Consider the following 18,154-nt stretch of genomic DNA (forward strand, 5'->3'; position numbering starts at 1 on the left):
CTCTCTGCCCTCTCTCCACACCCTGATCTCTCTGCCCTCTCTCTGCCCTCTCTCCACACCCTGATCTCTCTTCCAATTTACACTTTACCATGTAGGCATTTAGCAGACACCCTTAATCCATTCAGGCCTGACCTCAAAAATTTAAAAAAATTCTTCTAAATCCTCCACTTTTCTGAAATAAATATTTTCACAATTTTTCAAAAAATAGCAGATCTACAAGCTCGTAGCGCGCCACTCGGTGGCGCGCTATGAGCTTTTTTTCAATAGCTAAATTTATAACATAATGTTTAAAACACCAAATGGGTTAATCCAGAGTGACTTGCAGTAAGCGAGAACAACACATAGTAATACATCAAATACATAGAAATAGTCATCAAGGATCATATTGCAAGCTAAGAGCCTAACATCTGTCTATCAGTAGAATATCTATACAATGACGTTAGGAGTATACACTATAGAGTGCTATGTCTACATAAAATGCTATCTAAGTTACATATAAGTTTGGCCTTTGCATACGCCCGTATAAGGAAAAGATTCTGAGTCTGAAGAGGTGGGGTTTCAGACTATGGCAGGAGATTGGGAGGGAGTCTGCAGTTCTGATTGCAATGGGAAATTCATTCCTCATTCCTCCTGTCTCTCTCTTTTTTCTCTCTCTTCAATTTGTGCCCAAGACGTCCACTACCGCATGTAGTGCCCAGGACATCTGTGGATGCCTTGGGACTTTTCTTTTTCGTTCTTTTATTTTTTTTGTTTCAAAATGTCAAAATGTGGGCACCCCACGTCACTATTTTGAAAGAATGAAAGGGCACATAATGTGTTAATCTCTCTCTCTCCCCCCCCCCCCCTCTCTCTCTCTCTCTCTCTCTCTCACCCAGGAAGATCTCCGCAGCCACTTTATTCATTCCTTCATCAGAGAAGTCGATCAAAGACTCTGGGATTGGGGACTGAAAAAAGAAAGAAAGAAAGAAAGAAAGAAAGAAAGAAAAAGAGATTAAATCTGTATTTTGATCCTATGGAATAGAACAATCCAAAAAGGTGGGGGGGTTACAGGTTACTTTCTATTAAATAGAAAGTATAGATCTACAATATAAGGTTCAAGTTCCATGATGTGTGCAACTGTGATGTGTGCAACACGTAGCACACATTAACAACATAGACAGCCTAGAGACCTGAGACCAGATTCTACAAATATCTTCTAAATCCTCAAAAAACATTCTGAAAGACGTATGTTGTGTATGTCAGCGGTTCTCAAACTAGCAAGGACCACCCGGAATGATATGTATTTGGCCGCCGACCCCCATCTCAAAATATGTTGTTCCAGGGACCCCCCAGAAGCAAGATTTGAGTTAAAAACATTTGCTGTGAAAGAATATATATTCAAATATTTGCACCACATTTTCGCGATTTAAAAAAATAATATAGCAGATCTACAAGCTCGTAGCGCGACATTCGGTGCCGTGCTATGAGCTTGTAGATCTGCTATTATTCAACAGCTAAAGATTAAATGAATGGTTAAAGTGGTTAAACGCTAAGGTGACACAGATGTGTTCCAGATCTTGGACTATACTGGCCTTACCGTAAGCAATGAAATCCTTTGTTTTGCTACTTTTGGCTCAATTTATAAATGATACGTAGCCTGCGGAGTTAGTTCAGTCAGTCATACTCGAGGGGGTTCATGCCGTGCTCAAAGGCGCATACTATACTCAAGGGGTTAACATGCTGCATTAATATGTGGGTGTATAAGTGTGTGCAAGTCCCACACGTCATTCGCTGACCAATTGGGCGGGCTACTTAAGCTCACTAGACTGCATGCTATAGGCCTATCTCACATAATTTCCCCGCCCCGTTAATACGCCCCCTTTCGGGGCTAGTGGTGATAGCGTGACGTCACTCCATAGACGCTACATGTTAACAGAGGTAATTTAAGAAGTCTACAACTTTTGTTTTCTCAAGGTAAGGTTTGTTCTATCTGTTCAAGCTGATTTACCATCTTGTTTGCTTCATAATAATATTGGTCTGTCACATTTTTACATTAGGAAATGTACTTAGATTCTCCAGAGAAAAAAACGTGTAAATGCTAATGTTAAATGACACCACTATCTACCGGAAGGGGGCGTGGAAAGGGGGCTGTGAGATTATTCCTGCCTTCCTCTGCATATGGTTCCTGGTTGTTATGTGATGTTTGCTCCCACCACCACCCCCGGTGGGCTCTGTTATTTATGCTCCCCATGGGGGTTTTATTGTATATCTATCTCCCTGCTCTTTATGTTTTATGATGGTGTTTAATCGCGCCGAGCAGGGAGAAAATGCAGCAGAGCCGAATGCCAAGTTAAATATCATATGCACACTTGTATTCTCATTCTATAATAAATATTGGTTAAATCTATTCGTGAGTTGTCTGACTGAAATGTATTTATTCAGTAGGCTCTGTGTAATAATAAAAGTGGGATAATTGATGGCTCTTTGCTTCAGGTTCAAATCCTCCTGTCGGGGTTTATTTTGACTGCCTCGCCGTCTATTACCCCAATTTTATTATATATTATTTAACATACAGCATATTAAAATTATTAAAAATGTATCTAATCTAAATGTACCTTAGAATATTTAACCATTTCGGCAGGGTCCCTGACCTCCTTGCCCTTCTTCGTCTTCGAGTCACTGTGGAAAACAAACAACGCTGAAAATTATTTCTCTGTGGTTTACATCTATGATGGTGTATACGGTAGGTGTAGGACATTCATCATGTCAGAAACATCATTACATCTATGATGTATACGGTAGGTGTAGGACATTCATCATGTCAGAAACATCATTACATCTATGATGTATAGAGTAGGTGTAGGACATTCATCATGTCAGAAACATCATTACATCTATGATGTATAGGTGTAGGACATTCATCATGTCAGAAACATCATTACATCTATGATGTAAACAGTAGGTGTAGGACATTCATCGTCAGAAACATCATTACATCTATGATGTCTACAGTAGGTGTAGGACATTCATCATGTCAGAAACATCATTACATCTATGATGGTGTATACAGTAGGTGTAGGACATTCATCATGTCAGAAACATCATTACATCTATGATGTAAACAGTAGGTGTAGGACATTCATCATGTCAGAAACAGTAGGTGTAGGACATTCATCATGTCAGAAACAGTAGGTGTAGGACATTCATCATGTCAGAAACATCATTACATCTATGATGATGTATACAGTAGGTGTAGGACATTCATCACGTCAGAAACATCATTACATCTATGATGTATACAGTAGGTGTAGGACATTCATCACGTCAGAAACATCATTACATCTATGATGTATACAGTAGGTGTAGGACATTCATCACGTCAGAAACATCATTACATCTATGATGTATACAGTAGGTGTAGGACATTCATCACGTCAGAAACATCATTACATCTATGATGTATACAGTAGGTGTAGGACATTCATCATGTCAGAAACATCATTACATCTATGATGTATACAGTAGGTGTAGGACATTCATCACGTCAGAAACATCATTACATCTATGATGTAAACAGTAGGTGTAGGACATTCATCACGTCAGAAACATCATTACATCTATGATGATGTATACAGTAGGTGTAGGACATTCATCACGTCAGAAACATCATTACATCTATGATGATGTCTACAGTAGGTGTAGGACATTCATCACGTCAGAAACATCATTACATCTATGATGTAAACAGTAGGTGTAGGACATTCATCACGTCAGAAACATCATTACATCTATGATGTATAGAGTAGGTGTAGGACATTCATCATGTCAGAAACATCATTACATCTATGATGTAAACAGTAGGTGTAGGACATTCATCACGTCAGAAACATCATTACATCTATGATGTATACGGTAGGTGTAGGACATTCATCATGTCAGTAACATCATTACATCTATGATGTACAGTATAGGTGTAGGACATTCATCATGTCAGAAACATCATTACATCTATGATGTACAGTATAGGTGTAGGACATTCATCATGTCAGAAACATCATTACATCTATGATGTACAGTATAGGTGTAGGACATTCATCATGTCAGTAACATCATTACATCTATGATGTACAGTATAGGTGTAGGACATTCATCATGTCAGTAACATCATTACATCTATGATGTACAGTATAGGTGTAGGACATTCATCATGTCAGAAACATCATTACATCTATGATGTACAGTATAGGTGTAGGACATTCATCATGTCAGAAACATCATTACATCTATGATGTATACGGTAGGTGTAGGACATTCATCATGTCAGAAACATCATTACATCTATGATGTACACAGTAGGTGTAGGACATTCATCATGTCAGAAACATCATTACATCTATGATGATGTATACAGTAGGTGTAGGACATTCATCATGTCAGAAACATCATTACATCTATGATGTCTACAGTAGGTGTAGGACATTCATAGAATAGTCAGAAACAAACTCAATAGTAGAGCACCGCCTGGGCCGTGGCTCAGCGGTCCAGGCACCTTGGCCGGTAGCCCAAGCCTGGCAGTGTGCCGCGGGTTCGACTCCCGATCCCGACGTCCTTTACTGCATGTCACCCCCCCATCTCTCTCCCCATTTCCTGTCAGCCTACTGTCTGTCCCTCCATAAAACAAATATAAAATAAAGGCGAAAGCCATAAAAAAAAAATATATATATACTAGAGCACCGAAGTCTGACGTCAATATCGCTAGAGGGCTCCATGTCCACGGGTTCGTGTATTATTTTATTTCTATTATAATCCCCATAGGAGGATTTTAGATCACCTCATATAAGAACTGTGATTGAAAAATCATCCCGGGCTGTTTCACTCATATGGACATGAAGAATCAACTGACTGGGAGAAAACGCTAATGTTACTGCTGCCCAATTTGTAAAATGTTCGCTAGAAACAAACTGTATCAAATATAAGTGACTGACGGTCGTAAACGAGACAGAGACACATCCCCGACAATATCACAGAGACAGTTTGTTTATTTTTGGACCACAATGATTATCCGAGATGATTTTAAGATGACCCCATGTTATTCTCAATAGAGGAAAACTTCTGCGAACACTTTGGAACCAGGGGATGAGCGAGTGAGGTCAGGACTTCGGCGCTCCATAGCCTACAGGCTGCAGTTATTTATCCGAAGTTTACATCTATGACGAGTTAATAATGCAGGTAGAAGAAAAAACAACTAACAGGGACTCGATACAAGCCGCAGAAACTTATCTGTTGTTTAGATACTATGATGGTTTAATCATTTTAATTTAAACATTAATGCAAATAAAACACATCAGAAAAAAGTTGATTCCTTATCCTGGATAGTTAATTCAATACAATAGCTCAGTGCAGTGTGTGTGTGTGTGCGTGCTTGCGTGCGTGCGTGCGTGTGTGTCTGACCTTCTTTTGATCTGTGCCTCTCTGTAGTACTTCCTGGCGAACTCACTCATGTTGTAGTGGCCTTCCACAGGCAGGTCGTCCAGGTCAACACTAACAGTGTCCGCATACATGTCCCCAACCATCTGACGCACGCACGCACGCACGCACGCACGCACGCACGCACGCACGCACGCACGCACGCACGCACGCACGCACGCACGCACGCACGCACGCACGCACGCACGCACGCACGCACGCACGCACGCACGCACGCACGCACGCACACACACACACACACACACACACACACACACACACACACACACACACACACACACACACACACACACACACACACACACACACACACACACACACACACACACACACACACACACACACACACAGTATGCATAAAGCAAAACATAATAATAACACAGATGGGATCTGCCATAGATCGGCCATTTCTATATATTTGGCTGATAATATAGGATTTTAGTGGTTAACACAATGTATGCTTCCCCAATAAGCCAGAACGTGGTGCCAGTGCCAAGGAAATCTGTGCTTATATATGCTTACAAGACGGGTCACTTCCGCCCGCCCCGGAAGTGACGGGTCACTTCCGCCCGCCCCGGAAGTGACGGGTCACTTCCACCCGCCCCGGATTTATAAGGTCTCAAAGATGGCAGTTTGTCTCATTTTGAGGAGACAAAGGACTATTAAGCGTGCGCACGGCCACGTGCGCATCGGATCCATGTGGAGGCTGTCTAACATGTGAGTAAAAGCAAAACAAAAAAACAAAACAAAAAGAACTCTGTTACAAGTAACAGACTGGAATTCAACATTTACTTGGTTATAAGTAAAACAAAATAGGCTTCAAAATGTACTTAAAGTACCAAAAGTAAAAGTTTCAAGATTTCAAATGTATAATAATCTTTTGGAAATAGCAGATCTACGAGCTCACAATGTGTCCGATGTAGATTGGCTATTTTCACATGGCCGAAATGTATATAGGACTGAAGTGTATGTTTTGTAATAAGAATCAAAGTAACTATAACTAACGTTTTCAAATAAATGTAGTGTAGTAAAAGTAGAATATTTGCCTCTGAGATGTAGTGGAGTAGAAGTAAAAGTAGTGGAAATTGGAATTACTCATGTGAACCACAAATACCTCAAAATTACAATCCTTAATTAAATGTACTTAGTTACTTTCCACCACTGATAATAACACTAGGATTGAAGTGGTTAAGAACTGCTTCCATAGGGTCAATGGGCCTCATGCGCCAATAAGTTCCTAACTTTTCCTCTTACATTTCTTCCTAAGTGAATTCCTAAGAGAAGTCCAGTCAGATTCATGAAACGTTCTTAAGTAGGCAGAATTGTTCGTAAGCATGTTCTTATGATGATGAATCCAAATCCTCGTAACTTGAAGGGGTGTGCCAGTTCATTCAAATTATCATAGGTAGACGCCCCACATATCCTAATTAGCATCCTAATTACCATAGGGAACCGCCCCACCAATCCCATATAAGGCATTGGGAATTCACTTTCCTACCTGTGTTCACCCAGGGCTAGTTTTTTATTCCTAGGATAGCTCAGGTTTAGGAGCGCTCGTTTTACCACTCTTTTACTACCGCGGATTTTATAATAGTTTTTGGATTAAGGTTGGTGAGGGGTACGTTAATAGTTTTTGGATTAAGGTTGGTGAGGGGTGCGTTAATAGTTTTTGGATTAAGGTTGGTGAGGGGTGCGTTGCTCCCCTGCTTGCGGTTATGTTTAGGTTAGAGTTAGAGATAGGGTTAGTACTAGTCATAGAGTACTAGTAGGCATAAACACTTGTGTGCGGTCCAAAACACAGCCCAGCGCTTCCTACTCCACTGACAACCAATCACAGCGCTCCAAATTCCCTCCCATCATAGGAATAAAAAACTCGCTCACCCAGGTGGGTGTAGTTTTGCATGACTCCATGGCCTTACCTGCAGTCACACCTGTGTGTGATTGCAGCTCACAGGACCTCACACATAGAAATAAAGTTGAGTGAAGTCAAGAATACCTAAACTAAAGTCTAAATATGGTGGAACACCAGACTCCAAACATTAAAAATCAATAATACTGTGGAGGTACTGAAGTGAACAGAAATGTTCACATTTTCAATATTTCAATATTTTTATATTTTCAATATTCATGAATGTATTTTATTATTTATCTCACAATAGTCAACTGGGGGGGGGGGGGGGGGGTGGGGTGGGGGTTATGTGGTGGGTATGGTGCGTTTGTTTGGGTTGGGTTGTGAACTCTAAACCAGTGGTTCTCAAACATTTTCATGTCAAGGACCCCCAAAATGACATGCATTCTGCAGTCCCCCATATGAAAATATTTTCTGCTAGGGTAATGTTTTGAAGATTTATCAAAATGTTTTGAAAATAGCCGATCTACAAGCTCAAAATGGGCAGTAATGGGACACGTTTGTGAGCTTGTAGATTGGCTATTTTCAAAGTATAAAATGGGATTAAAGTGGTAAAATATTCCATATTTTGCTGTGGACTGCCTGGAACTTCCTCAAGGACCCCTTGAGGTCCTCAGACCAAACTTTGAGCATCATGCAGATGGCGCTGTTTTCCCTTTATGTTTTCAGATTGCACTTAAGAAAAAGGCACCCTAAGGCCCTCATTTATCAATTGAGTGTAAAATCTGCCCCAAATTCGAGTGTAGGTTTCGTAGTACACCCACGTCGGGTCGGCATTTATAAAGTGATCGCAGACAGCTGATCCTTCCTAATTTCATTCCTAGCAGTAATAAATGTGACGGCTGAAATCAATCTGGCACGCCCTATAAAATCAAACCGCGCCCTCGGTTTTGCGACATGAACAACTGCAATACGACCTGGAAACCATGGTTACAGGAAAACAAAAGTTTCACTCGCTTGCCTAAGTTGCCTTGCTGCCCCCTCCCATACACACACACACCGACGCACGCACGCACACGCAACTTATTGTATCTTAAATAAATAAACCTGCATGAATTAAATAAAGCTGTAGGACTACCCTGTCTGTTTCTCCTCTCGCTTCGCTTCCCTTGCTGCCCGCCTCACCCCCCCGCACATATCGCAATTTGCAAGCAACTGTCACTGTGTTGTTAGTTGTATATTAAATTATTAAAGTCTTTATTCATTTAATATACAACAAGATATATTAGTGAACGAAAACCTGAACCTGTGAACCATGAATTATATAACAAATAGGCGCGCACACATGCTGCTGTTTTGCAAGGTGCATCTCCTGTCCTGTCTATCTGTCTCTCTCTATCACTGTGGTCCGTCCGTGACACCGTGACCAATTGACCATGCACGTTCGTTTCGACAGTCTATTTAAATTGCCTCGCTGTCAACTGTCAATTATATGAATATTGCAGCCAAAACCGTAGCCTCATGTGGCACTGGACAGTGGTGGTGGTGGTGGTGGGCTGCAGGCTGGCTTTAGCCTATACTATACTATCTCCGATGCGTTCCCACTTGCGCTGGCACGGCACATTTGGCATTCAAGCGACGCGTCGGGTTTATTAAACGAGGAGGAGATTGCACATACTGTAACTCCAGAAAGAGTAGGCCTGCTGTAGATTAGGCTACAGTAGGCTACCCAAGTTGGGACTCTCCGCAGCTGCAGCGCTGCACTATACTCTCCAAATGGAAATATTTCAGCACAGACAGCCCAAATCCTCGCATGTATGCACTCATCATGCAAAACACTGTTTAAATGGCTTACGCATCTAACTTGCAACATTGTTTTTAAATGCGCGATTTTAATTGCTTGCTTGTCAAGTTGGAAATCTCCTACTAATTGCATATGACACAAAGACACATCGTTGATGTAGGCTATTCCTTTACTTTTTTTTTTCTTTTTTACATTTAGCCCATATACATACCTATACAGTTTTATATAAACATTTTAGGAGTGAATACATATGTTTGATGCCTGTGACAGCCTCTCAGCTGGTCAAACAATGCTGCTCCGCTGTTCTACGACAGAAAAACAGGTGAGGACAAAGCGTACGACAGCTCCCGACCAGACGTGATTTTTGTCTTGGCTCAAGTTCAAATTCATGCTTTGGCGCAAATCGTAAATGCCGAAAAATGCGGTAATTTCGGCGTACACCCATATTTTGGCGTACGCACGGTTGATAAATGAGGGCCTAAGAGTGCTCCACAGTGTGCGTAGATTCTGTACTTACCTACGAACAAATCACAGCTAAGAAAAGATTGAGGGATCCCAAAACCTTCTTAAAAACTTCCTAAGTGGGTCTAAGAACAAATTTCCTCTTAAGAACTTCTTAAGAACGGTTGGCGCATGAGGCCCAATTGCTTGGCAGATTGTGTTCCGTACCGGGCTGCAGACATTTATCCGACATACCAAAAGTCTGACATGCGCTGCGGGTTAAAAATCCTGACATGCGTTGTCGGTTACAAATCACCCGTGCTGCGGGTTACAAATCACCCGTGCTGCGGGTTACAAATCACCCGTGCTGCGGGTTACAAATCACCCGTGCTGCGGGTTACAAATCACCCGTGCTGCGGGTTACAAATCACCCGTGCTGCGGGTTACAAATCACCTGTGCTGCGGGTTACAAATCACCCGTGCTGCAGGTTACAAATCACCCGTGCTGCGGGTTACAAATCACCCGTGCTGCGGGTTACAAATCACCCGTGGCGTGCGCCCTTCTGTACCTCCGTGGAGAGGTCCAGCTCGTGGGCGGCGACGGTGGAGCCCATCGCCACGGCGACAGCTGCAGAGGCGGCGACTCGGCCTCCGCGGTGCCGAGGCTCCGCCCTGTCGGCGGGGAGGTCCAGGAAGTCTGGGGCGGCCACCGGACGCACAAACTCACCGGGAAACACCCCCCACCTCCCGAACACGGCCCCGAACCGCCAGCCTAAACACACGCAAGCACGCAGGCACGCAAGCAGACACGCACGCACGCACGCACGCACAGACAGACAGACACAAGAGTGTTATGGACCACAATTGAAAAGGTTATGTAAATGTTTTTGAATGGTGACAATGAAGTATATAGTCTAATATGTTGGTATATAGACAATCACAAACTTACACACAAACAGGCAACAACACACTGCAATAAAGTACCACCATGTCATCACTTTGTCTTTGAACACTCACTTACCGACCTGTAATCTAGATGAAAGACTAACATATTTTTTTTCTTTATATATAAAGATTATTAAGATTAATAATTACATAATTGATAAAAGATTATTATTATTATTATTATTATTATTATTCCCTCACTGTACTGTGGTGCCTGTTGCTGCCGACCTCCCCTGCTGGCATGGGGGAGAATGTAGACTAGAGTACCACAAGCCTCCTCTGACAAAACAAAGCAGATGGACTTTGTTGAGCTTGTCGATCGCTGATTGACTGTTCCCTTTATTCATTATGAACAAAGTACATGCGGGTTTCAGTGGTTAACACAGAGGCTTGTGCTATCTGTCCCAGTCCCTTAACAGCTATTCTGAGAATTTCCGACAGCCGCTCCGGCCAACCAGTAAGAGGTGCAGCAACACAAAACGGTTTCACCCAAACACGGTGAAATAGCACGGATTGGCATTTCCGTACATACACGGCTACACGCCTAGAAAACCGCAAAATATGTACATATTTACACTGAAAACGTCCGCCATAGACTATGACGGAGGGGTGGCAGGTCTCTACCAAACTTGAGCCACAAGAGACACCACACCAAGCGGACCAAGCGGGCACCAAGCGGGTGTCGAACGTTGCGAAGTTCGGTATAGAGCCGACTCAGCCCTGTCTGAAATCCACCAGTACAGCATCGTATTTAATGTCGGTGAAAAAGCACAGATTGGCAATTCCGCACATACGATACAACCGAAAGCCACGCCTCTGTCGCGGTCAAAACAGTAGTAGTGTAATACGGTATGTATGGATTTGGGGGTTTTCTAGGTGTGTATTTACGGAATTGCCAATCGGTGCTATTTCACCACGTTTGGGTGAGATCGGGCTGAGCAACAAGGACACAATCCCCTGCCGACTTCCCACAAACAAATACTGCTAAATGTGTAACATCGGAGACTCCGGCAAAGCCAGATAGAAGCAACACTGGCGGAGAGCAACGTAGGTCTTCTGTGGTGGCGAGTGAATGTTTTACCTCAATGGAAGCACCTGTTTATGAGTGTCAATACCAGCCTCCAAACTCAACAGAGAAATAAAAAACATAAAGTCCACACACAGAAACACAGCAAACCCCCCAATACCACACAGGGTGGTTCTAGCGGATGGTACTGAACCCAAACCCACCAAAGTCAGGTGTGTCTCTCTTTATCTCCTCCAGCAGCATGACCTTCTTCCTCACTATGCAGCCATAACGTTTACCTGAACACACGCAGGCGCACACGCATAGTCGCATACACAAACACACACACACACACACACACACACACACACACACACACACACACACACACACACACACACACACACACACACACACACACACACACACACACACACACACACACACACACACACACGCACACACATGCACGCAGACATATAAGCAAAAAAACATAGAAAGCAACTTAGTGGGTACAAGAGCCAAGATGTCAGTGCTGGTCAAACTAGGAAATATGTGTTATATAAAAAAATATATCAAAAATATGGGTATATACAATACAATACAGGTAAGCTCAACGGGGCATGCAATACAGGTAAGCTCAACGGGGCATGTGTGTGTGTGTGTGTGTGTGTGTGTGTGCGTGCGTGCGTGCGTGCGTGCGTGCGTGCGTGCGTGCGTGCGTGCGTCTCTTACCAGCATCGAGACCGTCCATGTGCTGTAGCTTAATGATGTCCCCCTTGTGGAAGCTGAGCTGAGCTCTGTCCTCAGTGATGTAATTCCTCACTGCCACCACATACTCGGAGTCCTTACAGACATGGATGGAGAGAGGACAGAGACATTTAGGGCTGTATTTTGCGTGTCTTAAGTACCAGGTCTTATTACTTAACTTAAGACCTGGAGGCGTGATCAATGCCATTTGGCTATTCTGAGTGGCCAAAGAGCATTGACCACGCCTCCAAGTCTTAAGTTAAGTAATAAGACCTGGTACTTAAGACACGCAAAATACAGCCCTAGTCCTCAGGGGTGTTTTCCTTTTGGCACTGTATATATTTTGCACATACACGTGAACAGTGAACGCCCCACAGGGACACACATCGATGCATTGCTGGCCTGACCTTCTGGAATCAGCCGCTTCGAATGTTATCAACCCATAATCACCACTAGGTTGGTATCTGGGCCATGCAATGTTATCAACCCATAATCACCACTAGGTTGGTATCTGGGCCATGCAATGTTATCAACCCATAATCACCACTAGGTTGGTATCTGGGCCATGCAATGTTATCAACCCATAATCACCACTAGGTTGGTATCTGGGCCATGCAATGCCCCATAATCACCACTAGGTTGGTATCTGGGCCATGCAATGTTATCAACCCATAATCACCACTAGGTTGGTATCTGGGCCATGCAATGCCCCATAATCACCACTAGGTTGGTATCTGGGCCATGCAATGCAGCCAGTCTGGAGAGTTCCTACATACTGCCTATACCGCGAGTAGGCGACTAGGAAATGACTGCCGCCGAATCAAAAACATTGTGAAACTGACTTACATGGCCGGTTAAGATTGATATGAGGTTAGGGGACTTACAGTACGTGGCTGGTTAAGACTGATATGAGGTTAGGGGACTTACAGTACGTGGGTGGTTAAGACTGATATGAGGTTAGGGGACTCACAGTACGTGGGTGGTTAAGACTGATATGAGGTTAGGGGACTCACAGTACGTGGCTGGTTAAGACTGATATGAGGTTAGGGGACTTACAGTACGTGGCTGGTTAAGACCGATATGAGGTTAGGGGACAAACATGGCTGATTAAGACTGATATGAGGTTAGGGGACTTACAGTACGTGGCTGGTTAAGACCAATATGAGGTTAGGGGACTTACAGTACGTGGCTGGTTAAGACCAATATGAGGTTAGGGGACTTACAGTACGTGGCTGGTTAAGACCGATATGAGGTTAGGGGACTTACAGTATGTGGCTGGTTAAGACTGATATGAGGTTAGGGGACTTACGGTACAGTATGTGGGTGGTTAAGACTGATATGAGGTTAGGGGACTTACAGTACGTGGCTGGTTAAGACCGATATGAGGTTAGGGGACAAACATGGCTGATTAAGACTGATATGAGGTTAGGGGACTTACAGTACGTGGCTGGTTAAGACCAATATGAGGTTAGGGGACTTACAGTACGTGGCTGGTTAAGACCGATATGAGGTTAGGGGACTTACAGTATGTGGCTGGTTAAGACTGATATGAGGTTAGGGGACTTACGGTACAGTATGTGGGTGGTTAAGACTGATATTAGGTTAGGGTACTTACGGTACAGTATGTGGGTGGTTAAGACTGATATGAGGTTAGGGGACTTACAGTACGTGGGTGGTTAAGACTGATATGAGGTTAGGGGACTTACAGTACGTGGGTGGTTAAGACTGATATGAGGTTAGGGGACTTACAGTACGTGGGTGGTTAAGACTGATATGAGGTTAGGGGACTTACAGTACGTGGGTGGTTAAGACTGATATGAGGTTAGGGGACTTACAGTACGTGGGTGGTTAAGACTGATATGAGGTTAGGGGACTTACAGTACGTGGGTGGTTAAGACTGATATGAGGTTAGGGGACAAACATGGCTGGTTAAGTCTGAGGTTAGATTTAGGGTTACGGTCAGTAAATAGTCGGATAACGCGACCAACGCCGGGTCAGGGTTAGTCGGACAATGGCTGACAACAACGTCAGTATGTGGAAATGTCCATATTGGCCTCATTGCATTCTGTTGATAAGGGCTGATGACAGAGATTAAATCATCTGATAACATCCAAAGCCGCTACTGGACTTGATGCCTGGAACAACCAAGGCCTCACTAACCACTCAGCTATGAGTGTATGACTGTGTGTGTGTGTGTGTGTGTTCAGGTCACAGAGTATAAATACAATGAAAAATATTTTGCTCAGAGCACTCTCAGTCTTACATACACAGGACATAAACAAACATCTATAGTGCAAAGAAAAAGACAAAAACACAATAAAGTGCAAGTAAAGTGACAATACAGTGCAATACAGTTCAAGGTCAGCTGTTCAGCAGCCTGACTGCCTGGGGGAAGAAACTGTTACTGAGACGGGTGGTGCGAGATTTGATGCTCTGGTAGCGTTTTTTGGAAGGGAGTGGTTTGAACAGGGTATTTGCGGGATGGCTGGTGTCTTTAATGATGTTGTGGGCTTTTTTTCATACGAGTGATGTTGTGGAGACTGGGTAGTTCTGTGCTGCTGATGATTTTAGGTGCTGTTTTAGGTCCTCTGCAACCTGTTGCAGTCCTGAGCGGTCGTGTTACCGTACCACACTGTGATACAGCCAGTTAAGACACTTTCAATTATACAGCGATAAAAGTTCACTAGTCCTTTTGTACTTTTTTAAGGCGCCTCACAAAGTACAGTCGCTGCTGTGCCTTCTTGAGGATGTACTCGGTGTTGAGTGACCATGTGAATGTGTCTGTGATGTGTATGCCCAGGAATTTAAAGTTATCAACTATGTCGACAGATGACCCTTTGATGGAAATGGGGGTGTGGATACCTTTGGACTTCCTAAAGTCTACAATGATTTCTTTGGTCTTATTGGTGTTAAGTGAGAGGTTGTTGTTATCGCACCATAGAGTTTGATCTTCTATCTCCCTCCTATAGAGCGTCGCAGTCCCGCCCCCTACCATGGACCAGGAAATGCATCCCAATAGACATTTCAAAAAGTATTTATTTAAAGACGGTTACGCCACGGGCAAAGCCAACTCGAGTCGTGACAACTCATGACAACACAAACAATATTTTGGACCAAACTAATAATTACAAAGAAGAAAAACAACAAAAAAAGTGTTGTAACCTGCCGTTTTTTTCTTCTTTCTAATTATTTTTTCGGCCCCAAAAATTGTGTTTGTTGTCATGATTTGTCACGACTCGAGCTGGCTTTGTCCGCGGGGTAAACGTCTTTAAATAAATACTTTCTGAAATGTCTATGAGGAAAATGAACGGAGAATCATTTCCTGGTCCATGGTAGGGGGCGGGACTGCGACGCTCTATAGGCCCTCTCATCACCGTCGGTTATTAATCCGATCACTGTGGTATCATCCACACATTTAAATATGCTGTTATTCCCACATCTGGCGACACAATCAAACGTAAACAAACTGGAGTTGTACAGTGCAGTGTGTGTGTGTGTGTGTGTGTGTGTGTGTGTGTGTGTGTGTGTGTGTGTGTGTGTGTGTGTGTGTGTACAGTACGTGAACAGTGAACGCCCCACAGGGACACACATCGATGTGAGTTGGCTCTATACCGATATTTGAAAAGATATGCCAGGGACCCCCATGAGAGAAGATTTGTAATACCATTTTAATTTCAAGGACCCCCAGTTTGACATGAATTAGGCCTCATACCCCCATTTAATGGCATTTCTATCTCTGGAACGCCAATTCATATTGTAAAATCATGTAGTTGTAGTGCCGCTTTGTCTGGGATTTTTACACTGTACTTTCCAGACATGCACGCAATTAAAGGGACATTTCACTGCTGGAAGAAACTGCAGTAACTCAATGTTAATAGTATTTGTAGTAGAAAACAGTAGCACAAATTTAAATTTGCATCCTATGGCCAGAAGAATAATGAAGTCTGTGTGTTTGACTAGGGTTTTGACTGGATTGCTGAATTCCTACAATGACCATAATGCATTGGCACACTGCCCCTCGTTGTGGAGAGAGAGGAGGCTGCAGGGAGGTGTGACTTTGTAGTCCAGGAAGGAAGTGAGCCTTTTCATGACGAATTTTGGTCATGAACATGCATGGCATCATGACTAAAATATCTGAAAACCCATATTACACACACATTGTTAGAATAAGATCTGGTTGCAAAAGGGGTGTGGTCCTTTAAAGCAAACTTCAAAGTACATGTGCATGCACGCACGCACGCACGCACGCACGCACGCACACACGCGCGTCTCACCTTCTTGAGTTCCGTGAGGAAGTAATCTATCATGTGTTTGACCTGCGGGGCCTTGGCAGAGAACAGGATCAGCTTCTCATTGGTCAGGTTGAACTCCAGCATGTTGCTGGACGGGATCGACACAAACAGGATTTCCGAGTAGCTGTGCAACAACAGGAAATGACACGCACGCACGCACGCACGCACACGCGCGCGCACACACACACACACACACACACACACACACACACACACACACACACACACACACACACACACACACACACACACACACACACACACACACACACAACCAGGAAGTCAGCGTAAAGGCCCAAGTGGAGAGGTGTCTAAGGTCAAAACAATCAGCTGTCCTATCCCAACACTTGGTTTAAGTGATGACATGATAATACAACCTAAAGCAGTGGTTCCCAAACTTTTTGTGTACAGGGTACAGGGTTTGATGAGGTCAGATCAACATATGGAATGTCAGAATCCATATATGGAGATCTAAAGGTTGTAACGGGGGCAGTGTCTTGAGTGTACAGGGTTTGATGAGGGCCCAGGTCCCCGGGCCTTATTTTTCGGGCCAGTTGAGAACTCTAGTTTTCGCCGGCTGCCGGGCGCGGCTTCACTAATAACTTTGGGGCCGGCCCGTCTAGAGTTTAAATGGACAGGTATCAGTCAAAAGGGAGACATCGAAGAGGAAGGATGGATGGGGAAGGATTAACATATGGAATGTCAGAACAGGTCAGCTCCAGATCTAAGGGTTTGAGGTTTGAGGTGAGATGTAGAGTTGCTGGCCAACATTGATGACATCAGGGATCTCCATATATGGGCATTCCCATATAGGGGCTTAATATTGATGATCATCAGGGATCTCCATCCCTGGTGATGTGACCGTTATTGTGACGTGATGTCATGAGAAATGAAAGTCTATATAAGATGCTGCAGGGGGAGATAAATTGTTGTTCTGGTGAAGATATAGAGGAGTAGAGGGAGATAGAAAATTCTTAAATGCTTCACTGGACAGTGTCCAGAGAAAACGGGGGAGAGGACCCAGTTGGTCCAGCTGTAGCGGTTGGACGACGGCTTTATTCCTTTACAGATTCCACATACTACAGCACTGATGGTCAGATTGATGTGCACGTCTTCAACACAGTGTCTCTGTGCTGGATGGAGTTCACCCCAGTGACACCTGAAACAGGAGAACGCTGGCGCTACACAGCTGTGTTAGTAGGAGATATTGTCTACATCTGGGGAGGGTATCCTTACTGCAATGTCCTTCATACATTCAACGTCAACGCCCACAGATGGTTCAAACCACAGGTTTATGGGACTGTTCCAAAGGGGAGGAGTCACCACTCATCCTGTGTCTTGGGAAAGGTCATGTATATTCATGGAGGATCATGTGTCCAGACTGGATGGACTAATGACATCTACAAGTTGGACACCGCCACAATGGTCTGGTCTTTTATCGACGCCAGAGGAATTCCACCTCCTGCTTCATCACGTCACTCTGCTACCATCATCGGGACAAAGATGTTTGTATTTGGAGGATGGATGGGAGATCGGTGCTACAACACCGTCAGAGTGTTTGACACAGAGACCAACCTCTGGATCCACACACCTTCTAGACA

General features: G+C 43.7%; 1 protein-coding gene across 1 annotated transcript in view; it reads right to left on the minus strand.

Moving 5' to 3' along the window:
• Positions 1-18,154, minus strand: part of myo15aa (myosin XVAa) — a 106,327-nt gene that overhangs the window by 16,601 nt on the left and 71,572 nt on the right. Inside the window, exons 45-51 of the mRNA XM_079519791.1 lie at positions 16,536-16,677; positions 12,247-12,358; positions 11,736-11,810; positions 10,130-10,332; positions 5,431-5,552; positions 2,595-2,658; positions 872-944 (exon numbers count right to left, since the gene is read on the minus strand). Of these exons, the coding sequence (XP_079375917.1) occupies positions 872-944; positions 2,595-2,658; positions 5,431-5,552; positions 10,130-10,332; positions 11,736-11,810; positions 12,247-12,358; positions 16,536-16,677 (791 nt within the window). The remainder of the gene's footprint in view (positions 1-871; positions 945-2,594; positions 2,659-5,430; positions 5,553-10,129; positions 10,333-11,735; positions 11,811-12,246; positions 12,359-16,535; positions 16,678-18,154) is intronic.

This window comes from Electrona antarctica (genome assembly GCF_951216825.1).
Source record: "Electrona antarctica genome assembly, chromosome: 14".
NCBI lineage: Eukaryota > Metazoa > Chordata > Actinopteri > Myctophiformes > Myctophidae > Electrona > Electrona antarctica.